The sequence below is a fragment of the Pogona vitticeps genome, chromosome 3, assembly GCF_051106095.1.
Source record: "Pogona vitticeps strain Pit_001003342236 chromosome 3, PviZW2.1, whole genome shotgun sequence".
In the NCBI taxonomy this organism is placed as follows: domain Eukaryota; kingdom Metazoa; phylum Chordata; class Lepidosauria; order Squamata; family Agamidae; genus Pogona; species Pogona vitticeps.
The window spans coordinates 198,367,160-198,387,506 of record NC_135785.1 but is presented as its reverse complement, the minus strand read 5'-3'; the positions used below and the strand labels follow the sequence as shown (position 1 = coordinate 198,387,506).

General features: G+C 39.0%; 1 protein-coding gene across 1 annotated transcript in view; it reads left to right on the top strand.

Moving 5' to 3' along the window:
* The window catches only part of PDXK (pyridoxal kinase), a 72,388-nt gene that overhangs the window by 31,821 nt on the left and 20,220 nt on the right, over window positions 1-20,347 (top strand). The window contains exons 2-3 of the mRNA XM_072994192.2: window positions 6,818-6,872; window positions 16,861-16,965. Of these exons, the coding sequence (XP_072850293.1) occupies window positions 6,818-6,872; window positions 16,861-16,965 (160 nt within the window). The remainder of the gene's footprint in view (window positions 1-6,817; window positions 6,873-16,860; window positions 16,966-20,347) is intronic.

Here is a 20,347-nt window from a genome sequence, read left to right as displayed (position 1 = left end):
CCTTCCTCCTTTCCATTCCCAACTCTCTCTTCCAAAGGCAGATACCTCAGTTTTCAGCTACTTTTGCTTCTTTTCCAACTCTGGGACTTCAAAGGAAGGATGTTAACCCAGGAGTTGAGCACATGGTCTGCAATCTAAATGCCCCAGGTTCAGTCCCTGGCACCTCCTGCAGGAGTTCAGAGTAGATAGTAACTGAGCTTTATCAATAGACTATACTGTACTATACTGCAGTGGTCCCCAACCTTGGGCCTCCAGATGTTCTTGGACTTCAACTCCCAGAAATCCTGGCCAGCAGAGGTGGTGGCGAAGGCTTCTGGGAGTTGTAGTCTAAGAACATCTGGAGGCCCAAGGTTGGGGACCACAGCTATACTGTACTGCCGATAGGTATGAAGCTGGTTCCCATGGCCTTGTGTTTCACTATACAGTACTGTACTGTACTAGAACTGGATAGAGAAGGAGACTAGGCCAAAAGTACAGTATAGTAGTGGTGCTGAAGTGTCAGACAACATTTTTTGGGCTGTCTTCCTCTGATGTTTCACAGAGGATATGCCCATATCGCTGCTTCCTCATTAACGTCTGTTGTTCTAATATGACAGACATGCTGTGTTGTGGGGCAAGGCACTGTATTGTATTTGGAAGACACGATAGCTTAGTCTTGTTGCATGCAACAGGTAGCCTTCCTGTGAAATCAATAGGAAAGTTACTTCTTAACAAACTTAAGTTTTATTTCATTGAATGGAACTTGAATATTACTAACTTCTCAAGGTTAGAACAGGTATCTGTTGTGGGAACTCTTGCTGTGATACACAAGTAATGACCCATACAGAGAATTATCTCTTAAAATCTGGGGTGTAAGTCTGATGTAAGATATAATGGTTAGAAATATAAATCATGCTGCGCTATGTGTACCAAAAAGTGATTTCTGGTCAAGCAGAGGTTTGGAGTAAGTGGTCTGGGTCCTTTTATACAGTACAGTACAGTACAGTATATGAAAATGGAATCAAGTTTAGACTTTTGTTTTAACTCCAGACATATTGGATTGTGTTCAGACATTGATGTATGAGTCAATTTAAACCTGCTGTTTTACAGTCAGTAAATGCTGTAGCTTAGTTGTTCAGCTATCTGTATCTATTAGAAATTGCAGTAATGCCTTTTTAAAAAATTCTAACGAATGTTTAATCAAAGTAATAATTCTGCACAAAGTAGACATTTTCTTCTTGTTGGTGATGTTACTTTTGCTTTAAGATGAAGATAGAGACGGCATTTAACTTACTACAATAGAAATGTTTTATTGTTTCGGATTCTTATCTGTTTGGGCCTTGTAATTATTTTCCCAACGTTTTCTGTATTTCTGTTTCTTAGATGATTTTAATGTGTAGACTGGCTGAATTCCAAATGGCCATTGAGGAAACACTGTTTACATACTGTACATTATATAAAGTACTCAGGTTGTGCAGTATTTCTTGGAGCACACTGAGTTCAAAAGTGCACAAAGGTGTGCATGTGTAGTGTGTGGAACAGAAAGAATTCACTGCTTGGTTGATGGACCTTTATTACATTACAATAATCTGCAAGGCAATCAGTGATGATTTTGATGTGGTGTTTTACTGCATTTGTCAAGCAATAACCATAGTTACTGCTTGCTTTGGTGAACTGTGACAAATGATTACCAGCTTGACTTCTTTCATCTTCAATTAAATGGTGCAAAATGACCATATGGATCTAGTTTCATAATTTGATCATTCCACTCAGGCTTTTAACTGACTTTACAGTACTGTGGTTGCTCACAATTAAGAGGTCAGAACAAAGGAGCTAATAGTGATGTCTTATGGAATTTTTCAAAATGATAAATACTGGTAGTCTTAACATAATTACAGTGGGGAAAAATCAATTCAGAAACCTAATTTAGAGACAGCTATTTGTACATATGCCACATGGCATACCTTCCCTAGATTGTTGACTTTGCGTATAATTCACTCTTTTTCTTTGTTGCACCTGTATTTGGATAGGCATCAATAGATGCATAAATTCCCACCATTTGGAGCCAGTATACTGATGAAATACTTCTTGGTAGATTCCCTGTGGATGAGATATGTAATCTTCCATAAAAATAAATTCAGGAGGCATTGAATGGCACAGTGTTAGCTGATTCAATCTTTCAAACTGGAGTTTTACATGAATATAATAGCAACAGTGCTAACAACTTATTTGTATTCTACTCCAGTAAGACTATGCAGAGTGGCAAACATAATAAGTAAAGCCTTAAACTTTATAATTTTTGAAACTGAGCAATTTTTGAGAACAATACAAAAATAGTCAACTTTTATACTATGCAAAGAACCAATCTGGCTGTAGCAAAAATGAATACATTTAAACCATCAACAATTAAAAACTAAGTATGTTACAAGTAAAATTCCAATCAAGAGCAAAGGATCTGTAGTTTCTGACAAAAGACACATAATAGGGTTGTGAATTCAGATGAAACAACCAAACCAGTCATCTTAATACAGTGGTGCCTCGCTTAACGATGATAATTGGTTCCCAAAAAATCCCTGTTAAGCGATTTCATCGCTAAGCAAAACACGGTTTCCCATAGAAATGCACTGAAAACCAGATAATCCGTTCCAATGGGAACGGATTGTCGTCCTTAAGCGAAAATCGCCATAGGAAACATCACTAAACGAAACACGGTTCCCCAACTGAAATGCATTGAAACCTATTCAATGCATCTCAGTGGGGGGAAAATTACAACAAATTTAAAAAGAGTCGGAACAAAGTCAAATTAGTTTAACAAAAGGTTTATTAAGTGCACTTATGATTTCAAGCATTCTAAACATTTTTAAACATTTTTAAACATTTAAAAAACAGCCAACACGAGGCTGTCAAAACCATTGTTAAGCGAAACAGGGGGACCCAAACTTTCATCGCTATGCGAAGCATGGTCCCAAACATCGCTATGCGAAAATCACCCATAAGAACCATCATTAAACAGAGCGCAAGATCGCTCCGAAAAAGTCATCGCTAAGCGATTTCGTCGTTAAACAAAGCAATCACTAAGCGAGGCACCACTGTATCTGTTACGACCTTTAGTCAAAGATCCGTCTCTATGGATGAGAGTGCATAATTCCTTTGAACAGAGATGTCGCTTCCTTTATTATTTACTTGCTGCATAAACTTTTTAAAAAATCTCAATTGTTGGGCAACAAAATGAATTGAAAAGGAAAATATATGAATCCTCCTTGGAAGAGCTGTGCAAGAGGGAGTAAGGATGTGTTGGTAGTGCCTGTCTCTTTGGGGGAGAAGAGCTCAGCTGTATCTGTGCCTGCTCAGAGACCTCCGGGCAATCTGTGTGGCTATAATCTACTCCCAGTAATGTTTCCACTTGACCGTGGGCCCCAAAACAGCCATTCTGAGGGACAGGATGGGTGAGAAATGGCTGGGGATATCATGTACCCAAAGCGCTTCAGCTCTCTGTTTCCTACCAAGATGGAATATCGAATCCCTCCCCCAACAATTGAATTTAATGACAGCGAAACACTGAATAATAATAATTTTTTTTTAAGACTACAATTAGCTACAATTGTGGTGAGACTGATCCACATCTCTCCTGACCAGGATGAGTTGTTTGGGCTTTGGAATTGGGAAACAATCTGCCATTCCTCCCTCAAGCACAGTTCAGACTGGTCTCTTAAAATGTAAAAACAAGTAAAATTTAATTCTGATAATACATACAATGCTTAAAAACAGCATCAGGAAGCGAGAGTGATAAATACGAGGAGTAAAGCAGGAGATCCAAACAGCCTGTGCCATCATATCAGTAGATAAATCACCATCACTATTCATTAACTCCATGTTGCGTTAATGATGTAATTACTGTAGCAGTCATGATGTTTAAAAAAAGAAATTGACTGCCAATGGAGGTGTTTTTGGTTTGTCCTCAAGAATGCAGTGCATAAGGAGTGCTGAAAATTATCAGTGAAAATCCCTTGGCTAAGGTGATTAGCAATAGAAGAAAAAACCCTTTTATGACAACAGGAGTTTGTTTCTAATGTTACTGAACTTGGAAAAGTTTGTGGGCTTTTATATCACAGTTCCCAGAATCCTCTGGCCGCTTAGGATTTCTGGGAGTTATAGTAACTTTCCAAGTTTTACCAGGCCTCAGCTCCTAAAGAAGCCATTATAACACTGGTGAAATATTCCTGCATCAAATACCAGTGTGTCACCTCATTTTTCACCAGCTGAAGTGTCTACATAGCCTGTAGATTTCTTCACACTGTAATAATCTTATGACTGTCTTGATCAGCAAGCTTTTCATTCATGGCTAGTGGCCCCAAGAGATTGAATGGATATGAATCTCCTTGCTGTGCCATCATTTAGGTTTGTGGTCTTTAGTTTGATTTTTATTTCTGTTAGTGAAGGGTGTTGATTGCATGGCATTTGCTTTGGGAGGGTTGATTTTCTTATTTACTGTTTGTGAGAATTTGTTTACACAGAGGGCTTCCTCTCATCATTTCAGTCACACCACCTTTTCTGTCTGGATGGGTTGTGGTCCAGAAGATCAGGGCATGATCTTCTGTGCCTTCCTTAGCACACTCTGAGTCCTTACCCCTGGATGGTCAGTGAAAACACACACAGGTCATCCAGATGAAGTTATCTGGAAATTGAGTCATGGGAACTGGACTTCTTCCTTATTAAGTTGAAACGTTTCGCTACTCATTCAAGTAAAAGGCTGTGTGTGTGTGTGTGTGTGTGTGTGTGTGTGTGTGTGTGTGTGTGTGTGTGTGTGTGAGAGAGAGAGAGAGAGAGAGAGAGAGAGAGAGAGAGAGAGAGAGAGAGAGAGAGAGAGAGAGAGAGAGTGAGTGAAAATCCCACTTCTGCAGTCCTTTCTCTACCCATTGTCATGGGTCATTAACAGTGGTCTTTCTGGTGGGTGTGGTGCTGATCTTTTGGGGGAGGGATGAAAGGGCAGCATGATAAGTAGGAGACAGATTGTGTCTGCCTCCACCCCTGTTGAGTGAGGGATTTTCTAAATGCACATGTATGGCCTCCCTGACCCCTCTCTCAAACCATCTTGTCTTCTCTGTCCAAAATGAGTACATCTTGGTCATCAAAGGGGTGTCCTTTGTTCTTCGGATGAAGGAACATTGCTGATTGTGGTCCTGAGTCATTGCTCCTATGCTAGGCCATTGTCCTGTTTAGTGGCTGTTTGGTTTCTCCAGTATAAAGCATAGTGTGAACATGCTAAGTCATGATGACCAGTCCATGATAATGAATCAAGATGGAGGGTGGCTTTGTTATTCCTAACTATCTCTCTTAAATCCCATCATCACACTGACCACAGTTGATTAGATCAGCTAATTAGTAGCTTCTTTTAATTGGCCCTAGCTCTATCAGCTAAGTTGTTTTAATTAGCTCCATGCCAGCTGCAAGGAATATTCAAGGTCAGGATGGTCTGAGTCCTCCCTTATCTCAAGACAGTGGTACTAAGCATTCCATATTCTCAAAACATAGGCGCCCAGCTGGCGAATTTTACAATGTTTTAAGACTTGATGTTCACTCCATAAACCATAATTCCTTCACATTGTTGACTGCATAGTGCTTGTCACTAAGTCATGTGTATTCAAAATAAGTAAATAAATAAAAAGCCAATTGTTTTACCAGTCACAATTGCAATCCTTATACTCCCTCCACACTCAGGCAAAGCAACAGGGATATTACAGACTAGATATTTTCTCCTACCTCTTCCTCTGTGTGTGTAGGAATCTAATTTGTTGCACAGTTTTGTCATGTGGGTTTAATATACATGAAGGGGTTATCCTCTCATATCCAGGAAGAGACAGTGTGACTGGAAAAAAACATCAATTAATCTGCCATCAAATTGCATGAAAATGGATCATACACAATTATTTCTGCCTTATTACTATTGTCTACTTATGATTCATTTTGCTATATATAGTAGACTTTCTTCTGAGTTTTTAAATTTCTACCAAAGGGGACTTGAGAGCAAATATAAATGTCAATTTTTAAAAATCATAGTTGCGGTGTTAATTTTTTTTACCAGTGGATGAAGATGTAGCAGTGCTTAAACACATGAACAGATAAAATCCGTTCACTGTTATCTGTGTTTTTGCTGTGTAAAGTCATGTTTATATAGTAATTACAGTATATTTTCCTCACTACAGTAGGCCCATTTGAATCAATGGCACTTATGAAAGAGTTGACTCCCCAGATTCCTACTGATTCAATGGGTCTACTCTAATATAACTTGCTACCCGAAGCAACAGGACCTCAGATGATTATAATCATCATCTTAGAACTGCAGAACTGGAAATACCCTATGGATCAAGTTCAGCATCTACCAAGGGGGCACAGCGGGGAATCAAACTCCCAGCCTTTGACTCTGCAGCCAGCTATCTCAGCCACTTAGCTGATGTTTCATAAATAGTTAAAACTTAACCTAATCAGTTCAAACCATCTTTCCATATTCTGTATTGGAATGTATCACAGGTGCTTTTGTTTAACTATGCATTTTTCTCCCTTTTAGTACAGTCAGTATACTAGCTGTATGGTGGGCCATGTAAACATATTCAATAGAAGGCTGGAGTCAACCTTTCGGGTCTTTTCTAGTTCTATAGTTTTATGGTTCAGTGTCGCACCTTTGAATAATAGTTGTTGAATTGCTTTTTCATCTGTAACTTATTATGTTTTTAACATTTTTTAACATTCTGGGCCACCTGGGTCCCCTCACCAGGAGAAAGGTGGTCTACAAATGGCAGTAAGTTACTAGGAAATTCTAATTATTGTTCTTTTGTTACAGGTTTTGGGCTTTGAAATAGACACAGTGAACTCTGTCCAGTTTTCAAATCATACAGGTAATACATGTGTGTGTGTGTGTGTGTGTGTGTGTGTGTGTGTGTGTGTGTGTGTGTGTGTGTGTGTGTGTGTGTGTGTGTGTGTGTGTGTGTGTGTGTGTGTGTGTGTGTGTGTGTGAGAGAGAGAGAGAGAGAGAGAGAGAGAGAGAGAGAGAGAGAGAGAGAGAGACAAGGAGAGACATTATAGGACTGGCAGACCAAAAACATATGGAGGTCCATAGTTGCCTGTTCCTAATGGATATGAGACATTGTCCCCACCTCCAAATTGCTATGAATGCCAAGCGGTCTTAAGAGGTGCAGGTGCACTTTAGTTATAAGAACGTAAGAATGTTGAAGTAGAATAGATGGAGGGGCGTGGAATGCTATCTAGCTGCAAACCTCAATGCAAAGTTGGCAGATGCAACTATAGTTGTCTGACAGATGGCTATCCAGCTTCTGCCTAGATTTCTCCAGTGAAGTAGAAAGTAACACCTCTTTAAGTAATCTGTATTGTTCTCAAATAACTCTTATTCCCAAGAGGCTCCTTCACAATTTCCACTCTTATTTTAGTTTCGTACTCTAGTAGAGCAACAGAAAACAAATGTGCTTCACCTTTTTCATGACAGCTCTTTGGATATTTGAAGACTTTTATCTATCTTGAATGAACAAATTCAATCATTCAGACTCTTTTCTATAAAGACTCTAGGAATGGTAACTACTCTGTGTCCTCCCAGAGGTTAGCAAAGTAGGTTGTGAAGACCATTAGACTGGTGTATGAGATGGCTGACAGACCTTTACCTGGAGGCATTAGGAGCCATTCTACCAGAGGTGCTGCAGCTTCTAATGGTTTCCATAGAGGCTAGACATTGCCCAACATTCCTAGAGCTGCCACATGGTCACAGCTGCTCGCCTTTGTGAAATATCGATTAGATGCTTGAGCCCAACAAGATGCTTCCTCCAGGTGGCCGTAGCTTTCTTCTCTTATGGCATGACATCCCACCACTGGTAAGTCAGATTGCTAGTCACCCATATGTACAATTCACAGAGACCACAATGAAGAAGGACAGATTGCTTATCAGTAACTGGTTCTTCAAGTGGTCATCTGTGAATTCACACAACTCTCTCTCCTCCCCTCTATCATACTCAACCTCTCTTGTGGCCGGCAGATGAAGGAGAATCATTAGGGTGTGGCTGGTCATGCACAGTAGGGGAGGGGAGTATTTATCTTGAAACTCTGGAAGGTTCCAAAGCTGGCTTCTGCATAGGTGCAAAACCCATATACAGTGGTGCCTCGCTTAACGAGTGCACCGTATAGCGATGTTTCCGTATAGCGATCCCTTTTTCGGGATCGCTATACGGAAACATACCCGATCTTCGCAATGGGGAAAACCCGCATTGCGAAGATCGGGTATTGCGGCGGCCATTTTGGAGCCGCCGAACAGCTGATCGGCGGTTCCAAAATGGCCGCCGGAAGCCCGGAAATGGCTGCCGGCAGCCGTTTTCGCGCCCTGCCCTCGCTTAGCGAAGGCGCGAAAATGGCTGCCGGCACCTGGAATCCTCGCTGAACGGGTAAGTAACTAAGGTATTGGAACGCATTAAACGAAGTTTAATGCGTTCCAATACCTTTCCCCTACCCGTTTAGTGATGATTCCGTATAGCGAGGGTTAATCCGGAACGGATTAACCTCGCTATACGGGGCACCACTGTAATTGGATCCACAAATAACCACTGAAAGAACTACAGTTACTAGTAAACACCCTGTCCCTTTTTGTGCATTAGCTGTTTGGAAACATGCCTAATTTTTTCTTGGTGTGTTGGGAAACAAACAAAACAAAACAAACTAGAGAAGTGCCCTTGTTCTGCCTGCACAATAAACAGCTACAGAATGAAACTCAGTTTGTTTATCCAGTTCCACTGTAAGCAGGAAAGATCAGGTAATGTGTAGCAAACAGTACACTGCAGATAACTGAGAAGCCAGAGTTCCCAAATTCCTGGCCTATCAAATCAGCCCAGTCTCTCCAATCCTCTCTGTCTCTCCCCTCTAGTGAGATCTGTGTTCTAATTATAAATTATGCTGACCTTAATGGAGTCATTTGTTGCTTTCAGAATACTCTGAATGTGCTTCACAGTCATTGAGAATAAACCAGGAGGGCTGCAGAATAGAAATGGCTCAGTCATATAATCAATTCAGACGGAGTGATAAATGAACAAGAGTCATAGTTTATTTACATATTTCTGTTTTCTTCCTAAACTACTTAGGTTGCACAGTTACTTTGAAGTTTGTATTTAGAAGGCACAGAGGTGACTTCAATAAAGTAACTTTTGGACTTCCAGTTGATCTGGATTTGGGCCTTGGACATTTTACTTTAGACTCAATAAAACAAGATAAGGAGCTGCTTTCTTAATGATTATTGCAATGCATAGCTTGACTCACAGAATTATCTATTCCAGGTCTCTTTTTAACTTCTTCCTTATCTTTTCACACATAACCTACGTAGTAAGTCTTGCTTCTCTGACCCAGTCTTGGACTCCCTGACGTCAGTCCTGGGATCTTGTTGCTTCCGATAACTCCTCCTCACTTAGAAAGAGCTGATCTTGCGCGCGCGTGCGCGCACACACACACACACACACACACACACACACACACACACACACACACACACACACAGAGAGAGAGAGAGAGAGAGAGAGAGAGAGAGAGAGAGAGAGAGAGAGAGAGAGAGAGAGAGAGAGAGAGAGTGTGTGATTTCAAAGAAGAACACAGATTCAGCTGTTCTGAACAGGACTGTGATCCAAGTTGGATGTATTTATATATGGTAATCTATATCAGTAATAAAACATCCATAAATGTAAAGGACAAATTTTGTGTTTGTGTATGAAGTTGTAGTTTTCAATGTAGTAGCCATGTTAGCTTGTACAAGCATACAAAACAAAGAAAGAAAAAAACCCAATGTGGCATCTTAGACTAACTACTGTAGTGAACTTCATCTACAAAAGCTCACATTAAAATATAGCACAGTCTTTAAGGTGCCACAATATTTTCAGCACTTGTTTTTTTGTTGTTGTTGTTGTTTGCTTCTTGTCTGATTTTGTATATCAAAATATTTTACTGATCCTACATTATAATACTTTCAGAGTCAAATAGTTGTTGTTCTGAGAATCTGTACTACCTGTTCAAAATACTGTTCTGCTTTTCATGGTTCCTTGGATTTTGTTGTCACAATACAGCTAACTCAGATGCCTACCTGATCCAGTCTGGGGTGTGAAAAAAGACCCTCTAGGAATACTGTAAAATTCACAAGTATCTTCCAGATTAATTTTCTCCATTGCAGTTCAGTGCTTCATTTACCAGGTCCTTTATTCAGAAATAAAAAGGTGCTAATCTTGAGAATAGTGATATTTGCCAGTCAGGGATCATGAACTGAATGTCATAACATCAAGGCACCATGTAACCAATAAAAGATGACTCCATTACAACATCATTGAGGAAAAATGAAGACAGATACACTAGTGAATAGAGTAGGAAGCTGTATCTGTATTGTCAAAACAACTTGGCTAATGTTCCTTGTTTTAGTCTCCTCCTGTGGCTTCAAGTGTGTGTGGTAGTAGTTAGTGTTCTTCTTCCAAGCAGTGGAAGAATCAGTATTGGAATGCCATCCCTTTTTGCACTGTCCCATAAACCTTGCTAAAAGGTTAAAACATGATTTATAGATGTTGAAAATTTTGGAAAAATCAGCTTCCCCCATAATGATGGTCAGTTTATCCAGATAGTTGTTCATTTACATTTATTCTTATCACATTTGCACCTTGTTCTTCTTCCAAAGCATTTAGGGTAATACATGTATTGCAATCAAGGTCATTAATAAAATGGAAGAATAGATGAAAATGCAGACGTCTTGAAAGTCTTGTTAATGAAAAACTGCTTGACCTCTGCTGACCTTTACTATGGCAGTACTTGAGAAATCCAGTGCGTTAGCATTGAAGGTTTGACCAATAACAACTCCTTTCTTGGATTCCCTGATGGACTAGTCACTATACTAGTTGTGCAGCCATCCAGATTGAATCTAGATATCTGCAGCCCAAAAACAGAAGCTCCAGGCTACTTTGGGAAGTCTTGTTGATTGTCAGTTGTTAGTTCTGCCTCCTCTCATCAATTCTGTAATCAAGAAGACCAAGGACTTGATGGCATGATGAACAGTGTGTCTCTTCCTGCATCCTCTGTTCCACTGTCTTATGCTATTTGCTGATATAATGGCTGTTACTATATGATGGAGAAGGAATGAACCTGAGGATGATGGTCCTGCTTTTCTTCTGCTGCATCCTGGTCTCTTAGAGCAGTGGTCCCCAAACTTGGGCCTCCAGATGTTCTTGGACTACAACTCCAGAAGCCTTCACCACCTCTGCTGGTCAGGATTTCTCGGAGTTGAAGTCCAAGAACATCTGGAGGGCCAAGGTTGAGGACCACTGTTTTAGAGGATTCTAATGAAAGTGCCTTCTTAATAGAGCTGCTTCTCCTTTTTCTCAGTGTGGGAAGATATCCTATTTATTCACACAAGAGCGCTCAGAGGTCGGCTAGGTTGACTTGCTCAATGCCACCTAGTGGCTGATTGACATTTATCATCTGTCGCTCAGAACAGTTGTCTGTATGTAAATTGCAAGATAAATTTAAAGAATGTGATTCACTCCAACTCACTTCTTTCCTTTACTTCTAAACTTAATATTGACTGCAAGAAAAAAAAGTTTCTTAAAATACCTTGTGATTGGCACTTTCAAAAAAACCCTGTTAAATTAATGAAAAAGAAACTGTTGACATGCTCTTTGTAAGGCTCAGGAAAGTGCTCCCTGTATTCGTGATATACAGGTAGCATTCCAAGCTGAAGCCTCCTCGGATCTGCATTTGATAAATTGCCTGGCAAAAGGTATTTACTGTATGATTAGAGTGAGTGACTCACCTCCAAACGACACTGTGTTTCACACGCACAAAGAAAAGGAGCTGTCACACAGCCTACGTAGATGTACTTTCTTTAAAAAAGAAAGGAAGAAAGAGAAGGCAAAGCAGTTTCAATTTGTCATGCTTCTGTATGTGCAAAAATATACATGTTGCTGGGGCTCTATCTGGTGGAGAAAATAAAGCCTCATAGGCTCCTCGCTTGCTCTGGAGACTAGTAGATTTCTTATTAAAATGTATGGTGTATACTTGGCCTATCCCTTTGCCTCTTGTACTTAAAAGTGTTCCAGATCTAAACTGTTGTGTGTTCTAAGATGAGAGACAGCGGTCAATATCACATTCTCAGATTTCATTGGACCAGGATCCAAAGAGAAGCTTGAAGTTATTGTTTTGTTTTGTTTTGATACTCTGTTTTATTATACATGTACTGTGTAAACTGCCCAGAGTGGCCTGGGTTGACAGAACGGCGGTATAGAAATTAAATTAAAAAATTAAAATAAATAATAATAAAGTTAAATTTGTTGTTTTTAAATTTTTGAAAGTAGTGATTACAGGTATATTCTGCAGCCAGACATTTCTCCTGTGGCATTTTAATGAATTAGAAGTAGCTGCAATGGAGGCTGCAGCTGGTTCAGAGCATTTGCCTTTCTTCTATCATGTGCTTCTGTATCCAAGCATCTTCTTGTTTCTGTCTTTGCTCATTTGTCATTGCTATCTTTGCTTCCTTTACTGACCTAGGAAACTGTTTTCGGGATATTTCAGGATACCTGCATTCATGTGCATTTTGGCTCAGATTTGAACAGCGCTGACAGTTTAATTGTATGAAATTCATGTGTAGAAGGGGTTTTGTTTAAAGTGTGTTTGAAATTCACATCTAAAATACAATTTAAATATTTTCTTTTTTAAAATACTAACAGAAATTTATTGGCACTTGGTGCTGAAATTACCCTTCCACCCATACTTCCTATTTTTATATTTTATGGAGGATGTGACACTTGTAAGAATTGACTGTTCTAAACAGCTAATCAATGAGGTAATGTTCTGACTTTCTCCTGGTGTAGAGACCCAAGATGTCAGACAGAACTGAAAACAGGTGCAACTGAAAACACATGCAAAAACACAGTTTGTTGTAATGTTAAAAAAAATATTGGTCCTAAAAGATTGCTAATTTAAAAATACTTTACAGAGACAAACATGAACACAGTAAAAAATGTATAGCATTCTGTAGAAAAATTGGATTGTTCAATTCAGTTGTTAAAAGCCTGAAAAAGTTCTTTGTTGGCCAGTGGAAAGAAAGCAGAAAGGGTACCAAACTGGCTTCCAAAATGTGGGAGCAGCCATGACAAAACTGTTTCTTGTATTTTCACCACATATGCTTGTGAGAGTAAGAGAATTGAGATAAAAGCCTCTGCTGAAGATCTTAAAAGCTGGGAAGCTTTATATGTGGAGAAACAGGCCTTCACATGGCCTGGACCCAAGTTGCAATCCATGTTGTAGAGGGCAGCTAGAAGTTTAAAAAAAAGGGCAACTATATTTGCACCAGTGTTTGTGCATATGGGAGATAAAACAAATTGAGATTAATAATTCCTTCTTGTGTTTCCTCTTTGAATACTGTGCTTTGTTTCATCCTTACTTGTAAACTCATACATGCAAGCTTGATTTCTGTTCCTCCTATATACCTTTTCTTCTCTCTGTTGGTCATGTAGCCTGTTGTAACAGACCACATCCCTTTCCTTCCCAAATACGTATGTAGTTCAGTTCTCCAGTGAAGCTTTCTTTTCATTTTATCGATGATTCCCATCATCAGCTTTCATACAGGCTGACAAAAAGCTTTCTTTTGTCCGTTAGTTGCCAAATAATATAATTTCCCCTTAATCACATTACAGAATATGGCCTATCCTTTCTGTCCTTTAGTCAGGAATCTCTTCTTTGTCACTTTGCCTATTGCTTCTCTATGGTCTTCCATTATCTCCCTGTGCTGCCAGAATTAGTCACCTCCCTTGTAGCTCTTTATTGGTTTCCTGTCTGCTTCTGGATTCTGCTCAGGCTTCTTGATCTCACCTTGAAAACCTCTACAGCTTCACTGCTCCTTACTTTTCTGTGCTTATAACCTGCTACATTTCATCTTGTAATCTTTATTTATTCAGCTTCACCTTCCTCAACAATTAGATGTCTTCTATTCCCTAACATATGTCCATTCTCCTTTATGCCCCTTATGCCTAGAAATACCTTCTGGAATACCTCCATGCAACTTCTTCACATAATTTTTAAGGCCCCTTCTCAAAAACATACCTATTGTGGTTAATTTTACAATCATTCGACTTAGTGAGTTTTTAATTACAGTGGTGCCTCGCTTGACGATGTTAATTCATTCCAGCGAAAGTGCTGTAGAGCGAAAGCATCGTCAAACGAAATAAAAAAACCATTGAAACGCATTGAAAACCATTCAGTGCGTTCCAGTGGGCTGAATACCTGCTCGTCCAGCGAAGATCCTCCTTACGGCGGCCATTTTTTGGTGCCTGTTAAGTGAAAAATCAGTCCTAAAAACAGCGGGAGGCCATTTTCTTCAGCCGGTGGCCATTTTGAAACCCGACGATCAGCTGTTTGCTGATCGTCGTAAAGCGAAAATCAGTTCCCAAAGCAGGGAACCGATCATCGTGAAACAAAAAACCCCCATTTAAACCATCATTTAGCGGTCGCAAAAACCAGCGTTAAGTGGATTCGTCGTTATAGGGGTAATCGTCCATCAGGGCACGACTGTATTATAACTTAGCCAAAATATGTGTAATTCAAACAACCATGAATTCACCCCTGAAATACCTAGTTTGCATTCCTTCTGCCTCCTCTGTTTTTTCCTTGTATCCCTGGTAAATTATAAGCTCTTTCGGACTTAGAAAGTTGCTTTAAAACTAGGCAGACCTTTGATCCATCTGTTCTAGTATTGTTAACATTGACGAGCATCAGCTCTCCATGGTTTCAGGCAGCTTTCCAATGTTCTGGTCTAAACCTGTTTAGTTTCTGATATCAACTGAGATCGGTGTTTGGTAACAAGGACATATCACACTTATTATCTCTAAGTCAGCTTGCATATAGTTGGTGCAATATGAAATTAAATAGTAAATCTAGGAATTGACTACCCACACAAGTACAGTAAAATTATTTACAGTACTTAATTATTATTTTGTATCATTTGTAGGCTGCCTTTCTTCCAGTGAGGGGAGCCAAGACAACTCATAAGGTTGAAACAACTAATACTAAAAGCACAATAAATTACAGATTAAAAACCAACTATTAGTTTTGTGCCATCAAGTCAGAGCCAATTTATAGTGACTCTAAAGGGACTTTCAAGATTAGTGAGATATTTAAGCAGCAATTTTACTAGTTCCACTCCCTGAGTGAGTTTCTATGGCCAGGTGGGGATTTGAACTTTGGTCTCCAGAATCCTAGTCCATCACTCTATATCCATTACACTGCACTGGTTGTAGCAATTAGATGTGCACTAATTAAAAATCCATTAATTAATTAAAAAACACTTAAAACTTTAGAAACAAACTTAGGAGAAAACAACCAGTTTAACTATTGAGTTACTGTGAATATGTTGGAGAAAGGAAAGCCAGGTGTCCCCACATTGGTGGTTGATACTGTACTAACATACTTTTGCTTCTAAAATTTTAAGAAAATAGTTCCGTTTGACATGTGTGATTCATTTCCAGACTTTGAATCAAGTACAGTTAATCTAGGGCTACTGCAAACATTCTTCAATGATTGCAAGTCCTCTTTAGACTTTACTAATTCGGGTATCTTGGTTTATGCATTTATCGAGGTATCTTAAGGGCTCCAAATTTCTTCTGTACCTGATGGTTAAAGTTACACAAACGTGTACTTATAGTGTATCCTGTTTAATTGAAAGTATGAATTTTGAATATGCATGAGTGGTAGCTAGTATTGTGTAATAAAACTATAGAGTCCAGGGAGTTAAAGGGATGTGTAAAACAGCAGCATCTGTGGTTTCAGAGTTGGTTTTCAATTGAGCAAGCCTGCTAATTAAGCAGAATTCTCTAACCACATTGAATTAAAGAAAATATGAAATGCAAATGCTAAACCCTTGTTTCCAAGGTGCAGGAGTGGAGATCTGAATCTCTTTTGCAAAAATAAAAGATTAGCATGTTGACCCAGTTACTGTTTGTCCAATACCTCCTGTCGTTCACAGTGTGAAATGATATCCTTAAATGCTCTTTGGCTGTTACTTGTTCCTTATTTTCCCTCTCCCACGTCTTATTCATAAGTGTTCTTGGCACTGGTTCTGTGCATCTTTGAACTTTTGTTCCATTGGAAAGCAAAATGAAAGTACCTTTACAGGAAGGAACTAGAAATAGGTTAATTTTCTTGCCAGAGGTAAAAAGGATAATTATCCTTCTGTGCTAGTAGAGTTTATTCATCATAAGTCTTGAAGAACCATTCTTCTGTGATGGCTATTCAGGGTCAATCTTCATGACATGTTGTCAGACGGCAATAATATTGAGCAGTAATTGAGAGGGTAATGTTATAAAAAATATTATTTGCTAGTTTCAACTGGAGTCAACCTGTTAAATCAGTTGCTACATGGTGAACCAACTCTTATATAAATTTCACTAATAGAATTGGTCTGAATTAGTCTATAGTATAAATGGTGGGGTCTAGGAGAGGGTGATTTGCTTAAGGTCACCTAGCAAATGGGGAAAAAAGGGTTTCCCAGCTGACTTAGTCATAATTCCAGCTCATGCTAGGAAATTGGCTTTTCAAAGGGAGATATTCCCGATTCTTTGGTTATATTGGTAATTATGCTACTTTTAGGTATCATACTTCTAATTCTATTACTTAAACATTTTCTTCATTATAGCTCTTGGACATTTGTACAACTGTCTCTAACATACTTGTGTTTCAGTAGCATGGTTGTAATGTCCACCTATTTTGCCTGTTAATATGATGCTCCTTCATCCGTACTGTAATGCTCTCTTTAAGTGAAGCCTGTGGACAATTATCAGATAAAGCTATATTATATCATTTCTGGGTTTTGTTCAGGTTATGATTACTGGAAGGGACAGGTGTTAAATTCAGATGAACTTCATGAACTGTATGAAGGACTGAAACTGAATAATGTGAACCACTATGATTATGTACTTACGGGTAAGTCTTTCTTTGTTTTTGCAAAAATCTGACTGTGATTCTGAAAGAACTCCCAATATTTATGATGGTATAAAGTTGCTCCAGCTTTATTTCATATTTTCAATTTTTACTGTGGCTAGGGTTGTTGTTGTTATGTGCTGTCAAGTTATGTGCTGTCAAGAAACTGAGTTGCAGCAACCCTAACAGGGTTTTCAAGGTAAGCAAGATTAAATATGAGTGGTTTTACCAGTTCCACTCCCCCCCCCCCCAAGTCAGTGTCCATGACTGATTGGGGATTTGAACCCTCTTCTCCAGGGCCTTAGTCCATCACTATCCACTACACTACACTGAGAATCTCTGGCTAAGCTAGGAAGAAGGAATTGGTATTGGAGAAGGATGGTGTGGTCTTGATTGACATTTTCCCAAATACTTAATGATGGTTAGAAAGAAAACCAATATTGCATATCTTTTTATTCTCCGTTTTAAAAGGAAACTTCAGCAGGAAGTTTATGATACAAATCCCTGTGTCTGGCAGATGCATATCCTCTCCTCTCATTCATTTTTGCAGATTATTAACATACAGTTCTTTCATCTCATTGCATAGTGCACCTATTTTAAATTTCATCTTTTAAATTGCTTACTGCAGTGAAATAAACTGTTTTTAATACTCAAAATTGATTGCCATATTGATGTATACAAGTTATGCCAGAAAAGTGTTTTCAGAGCCAGCGATAACAGGAAGGTTTGGTTATACGTGTCCAGAATTATAACCCATAAAGTCTACTCTGCCATGAAGGGTATTGCACATCCAACAAATTATTTTTTCCCATCTGATTTCCATGGAGTTCTTGGAGGTAAAGGAGATATTTTCATAATAATGTGAATGAGATTGTGGTGGTGTTGCAATGAATTTTCACCAAAAATAGGTTGCATTTGTTTTGAAAACATTTCTAAATTTTTCCCTGAGGAAAGCGTGGGTTTACAAAATGATAAAATAGCTTTACTGAAGCCTGAATGGCAGCAGTTATTTCTTTTCGCTTATCTTCATTAGCTAGGCACAGCAGGGACAAGGAACCTGCAGTCCTCCAGATGTTTTTGAACTATTGACTGTGCTGGTTGGAGCTGTTACTGTTTGGAGTCCAGCAGCATCTGGAGGACCAGTCCAACACCTGAGCTAAAAGCTTAATACGTGTGTTATTCTTTACTGTAATCAATTTTTCCCCAGTGTTTATCCTTCTTCTCTCTTAGGCTCAGTAATGCTTTGAAAAGTCTATATTATTGGCTAATGTTAAAATACTGCTCTGTGCTTGTCTTGTGTTCAGATCAGCATATATTTGAGCATATAGCTTTTTTTAAAAAAATATGTGCCAGAGAAGTAAGCAGACGTCAGATGAGCATTGACCATTATATTCTCTGTTTTGGGCAATTACACAGCAATGCCTTGATGAATGCTGTTTAGATTGTGGTACAGACATCTGGGAGCTTTTAATTTGAGACTGCAAAATAGCATTGATAATCAGCAGATACATATAGGTATAAAGCACCATTTGTCAGAAATTCTCAAACTATGCTTACCAAATTAAATATATTGATACAGTAAAATTATGTTCTTTTTAAAGCTCTTACAGGACTGCTAATTTCAATTTCCTATCAGAGGAGATACTCTCAGGATCATGTTCTTTGCTCTCACTGCTTAGAGTAATATCTGATCCTCAAATGAGAATAGATAGCGATTCCAAGTACTGTACAGCTGTACATTATTGTGCCAGGTTACCATTACTTTCTATCCAGAGAAACTGGGACAGAGTTAATGATCACTCCATGCATGATCCAAGTGCCTCCATTCTTCCTGGTGCTAGATGTGAATGTTAGAGAAGGGTCCTTTGTGATGCACATAGCCAATTGTTTTATTGCCTGCATAGTACAAAGTTGTCTATGACCTGAATTTTTCCCCAGTTCCATTACTTCAAAGGAGGGTCAGGTACCAACCCAATGAAATATTTAATTCTTTAGTTCAGTTGAGATGAAGAGGTGGTACTCAGATAAGAGTGACTGGCAGAGGAGGATCCCATGTTTCGATGGATGACCATCAAGATGCAGCCCTGAAGAGAAAAGAGGGCTAGGCTTGGTAAGCATGGTGCTGACAGGGCAGAAGCACTTTGCCTGGAGCGCTAACAGCAGGACACTGACAGCATCAGTAAGGCTGCCTAGTGCACTGTTGGCTTGCATGAGACTTCCTTACCTTCCCCTTGATTTTGAGACTGCCTCTTGCTGTCTGCTGATAACTTTAACAACACACCCTTTACGTGGGCTGCTGCTCATTCCATGAACAAATTAAAGACAAAATGTATGGCAGCTCTGTTAGAAACTCCTGACATCACAGCACCTTTTACATTTTTGTCAATCCTGCCAGGACTATCACAAGTAATAGATCAGCAGGACAGTAGATTAATATTTTCTTCGATCCTGAAGTCAATTTTCAGCTCAATTTTCCAGTTTATCATTATTATTATTGTTAGGTATTAATAAACTTGCCATCTTCTGAATACATACGAGAGATTTTTTTTATAACAAAGAATATTAATGAAGGCATAATGCAACTGTCTGAAGGGTTGGCAAGCTTGCTGCCTGGCCTTCCTCTCCCTTGCTCCTCTCCCACTTACCCCTGTGACAGTGGGTCTCTCAGTGGAGTTGAACAAGGTGATAAAAACTGTGGAACACACTCTTGAAAATCTTGTGGGGTGCAAAGGAGTCTGTGTGTCTCACCCAAAGCAATGGACAGATCTACAGTGATCCCACTTAGTATGTCTGCAGAGAAGAGGTTTTGAACAGATACCTTGACACATTTGTCTCCTGCTGCAAACTGCTAAGTCTTGCTTTGCTTAATCTGGTTTCGAAAATAGGGAGTACTATATCTGGCCTAATTTTGAGTTCAACTTCCTTAGCCCCAAACTCTTTTTGCCTGATGAAAATTTCTTTATGAGGTACATAGGCAAAAATCTTGTTTGTGACTTTTTAGTGGTCTAGTAAAGTATTACTCAAGTTTTTTTCTATTACAGAACAGATGTTAACACCATGCCTTCTTTTATGTGTGAAACTGTACCTATATGCAAGCATGGCAAATTTCTTAAGTGAAATATTTTGAGATCTTTCTGATTTTTACATTTCTTCACTGCTTCCCAATTTTTAAAATTTTTATTTTAGGATAGAGGTCTGGAAACAGGAGTAAAATATCAAAAAGTAGGAATAAAAATTTCAAAAACATGATTTTGAAGTTTTTATGCCTACTTTTTGATATTTTACTCCTGTTTCCTGACCTCTAGCCTAAATTTTTTTGGACTACAAGGAACAACCTGGCTACAGACTAGAGGCTGGGTGGTGAATTCACTTAGGAGAGCCAGAC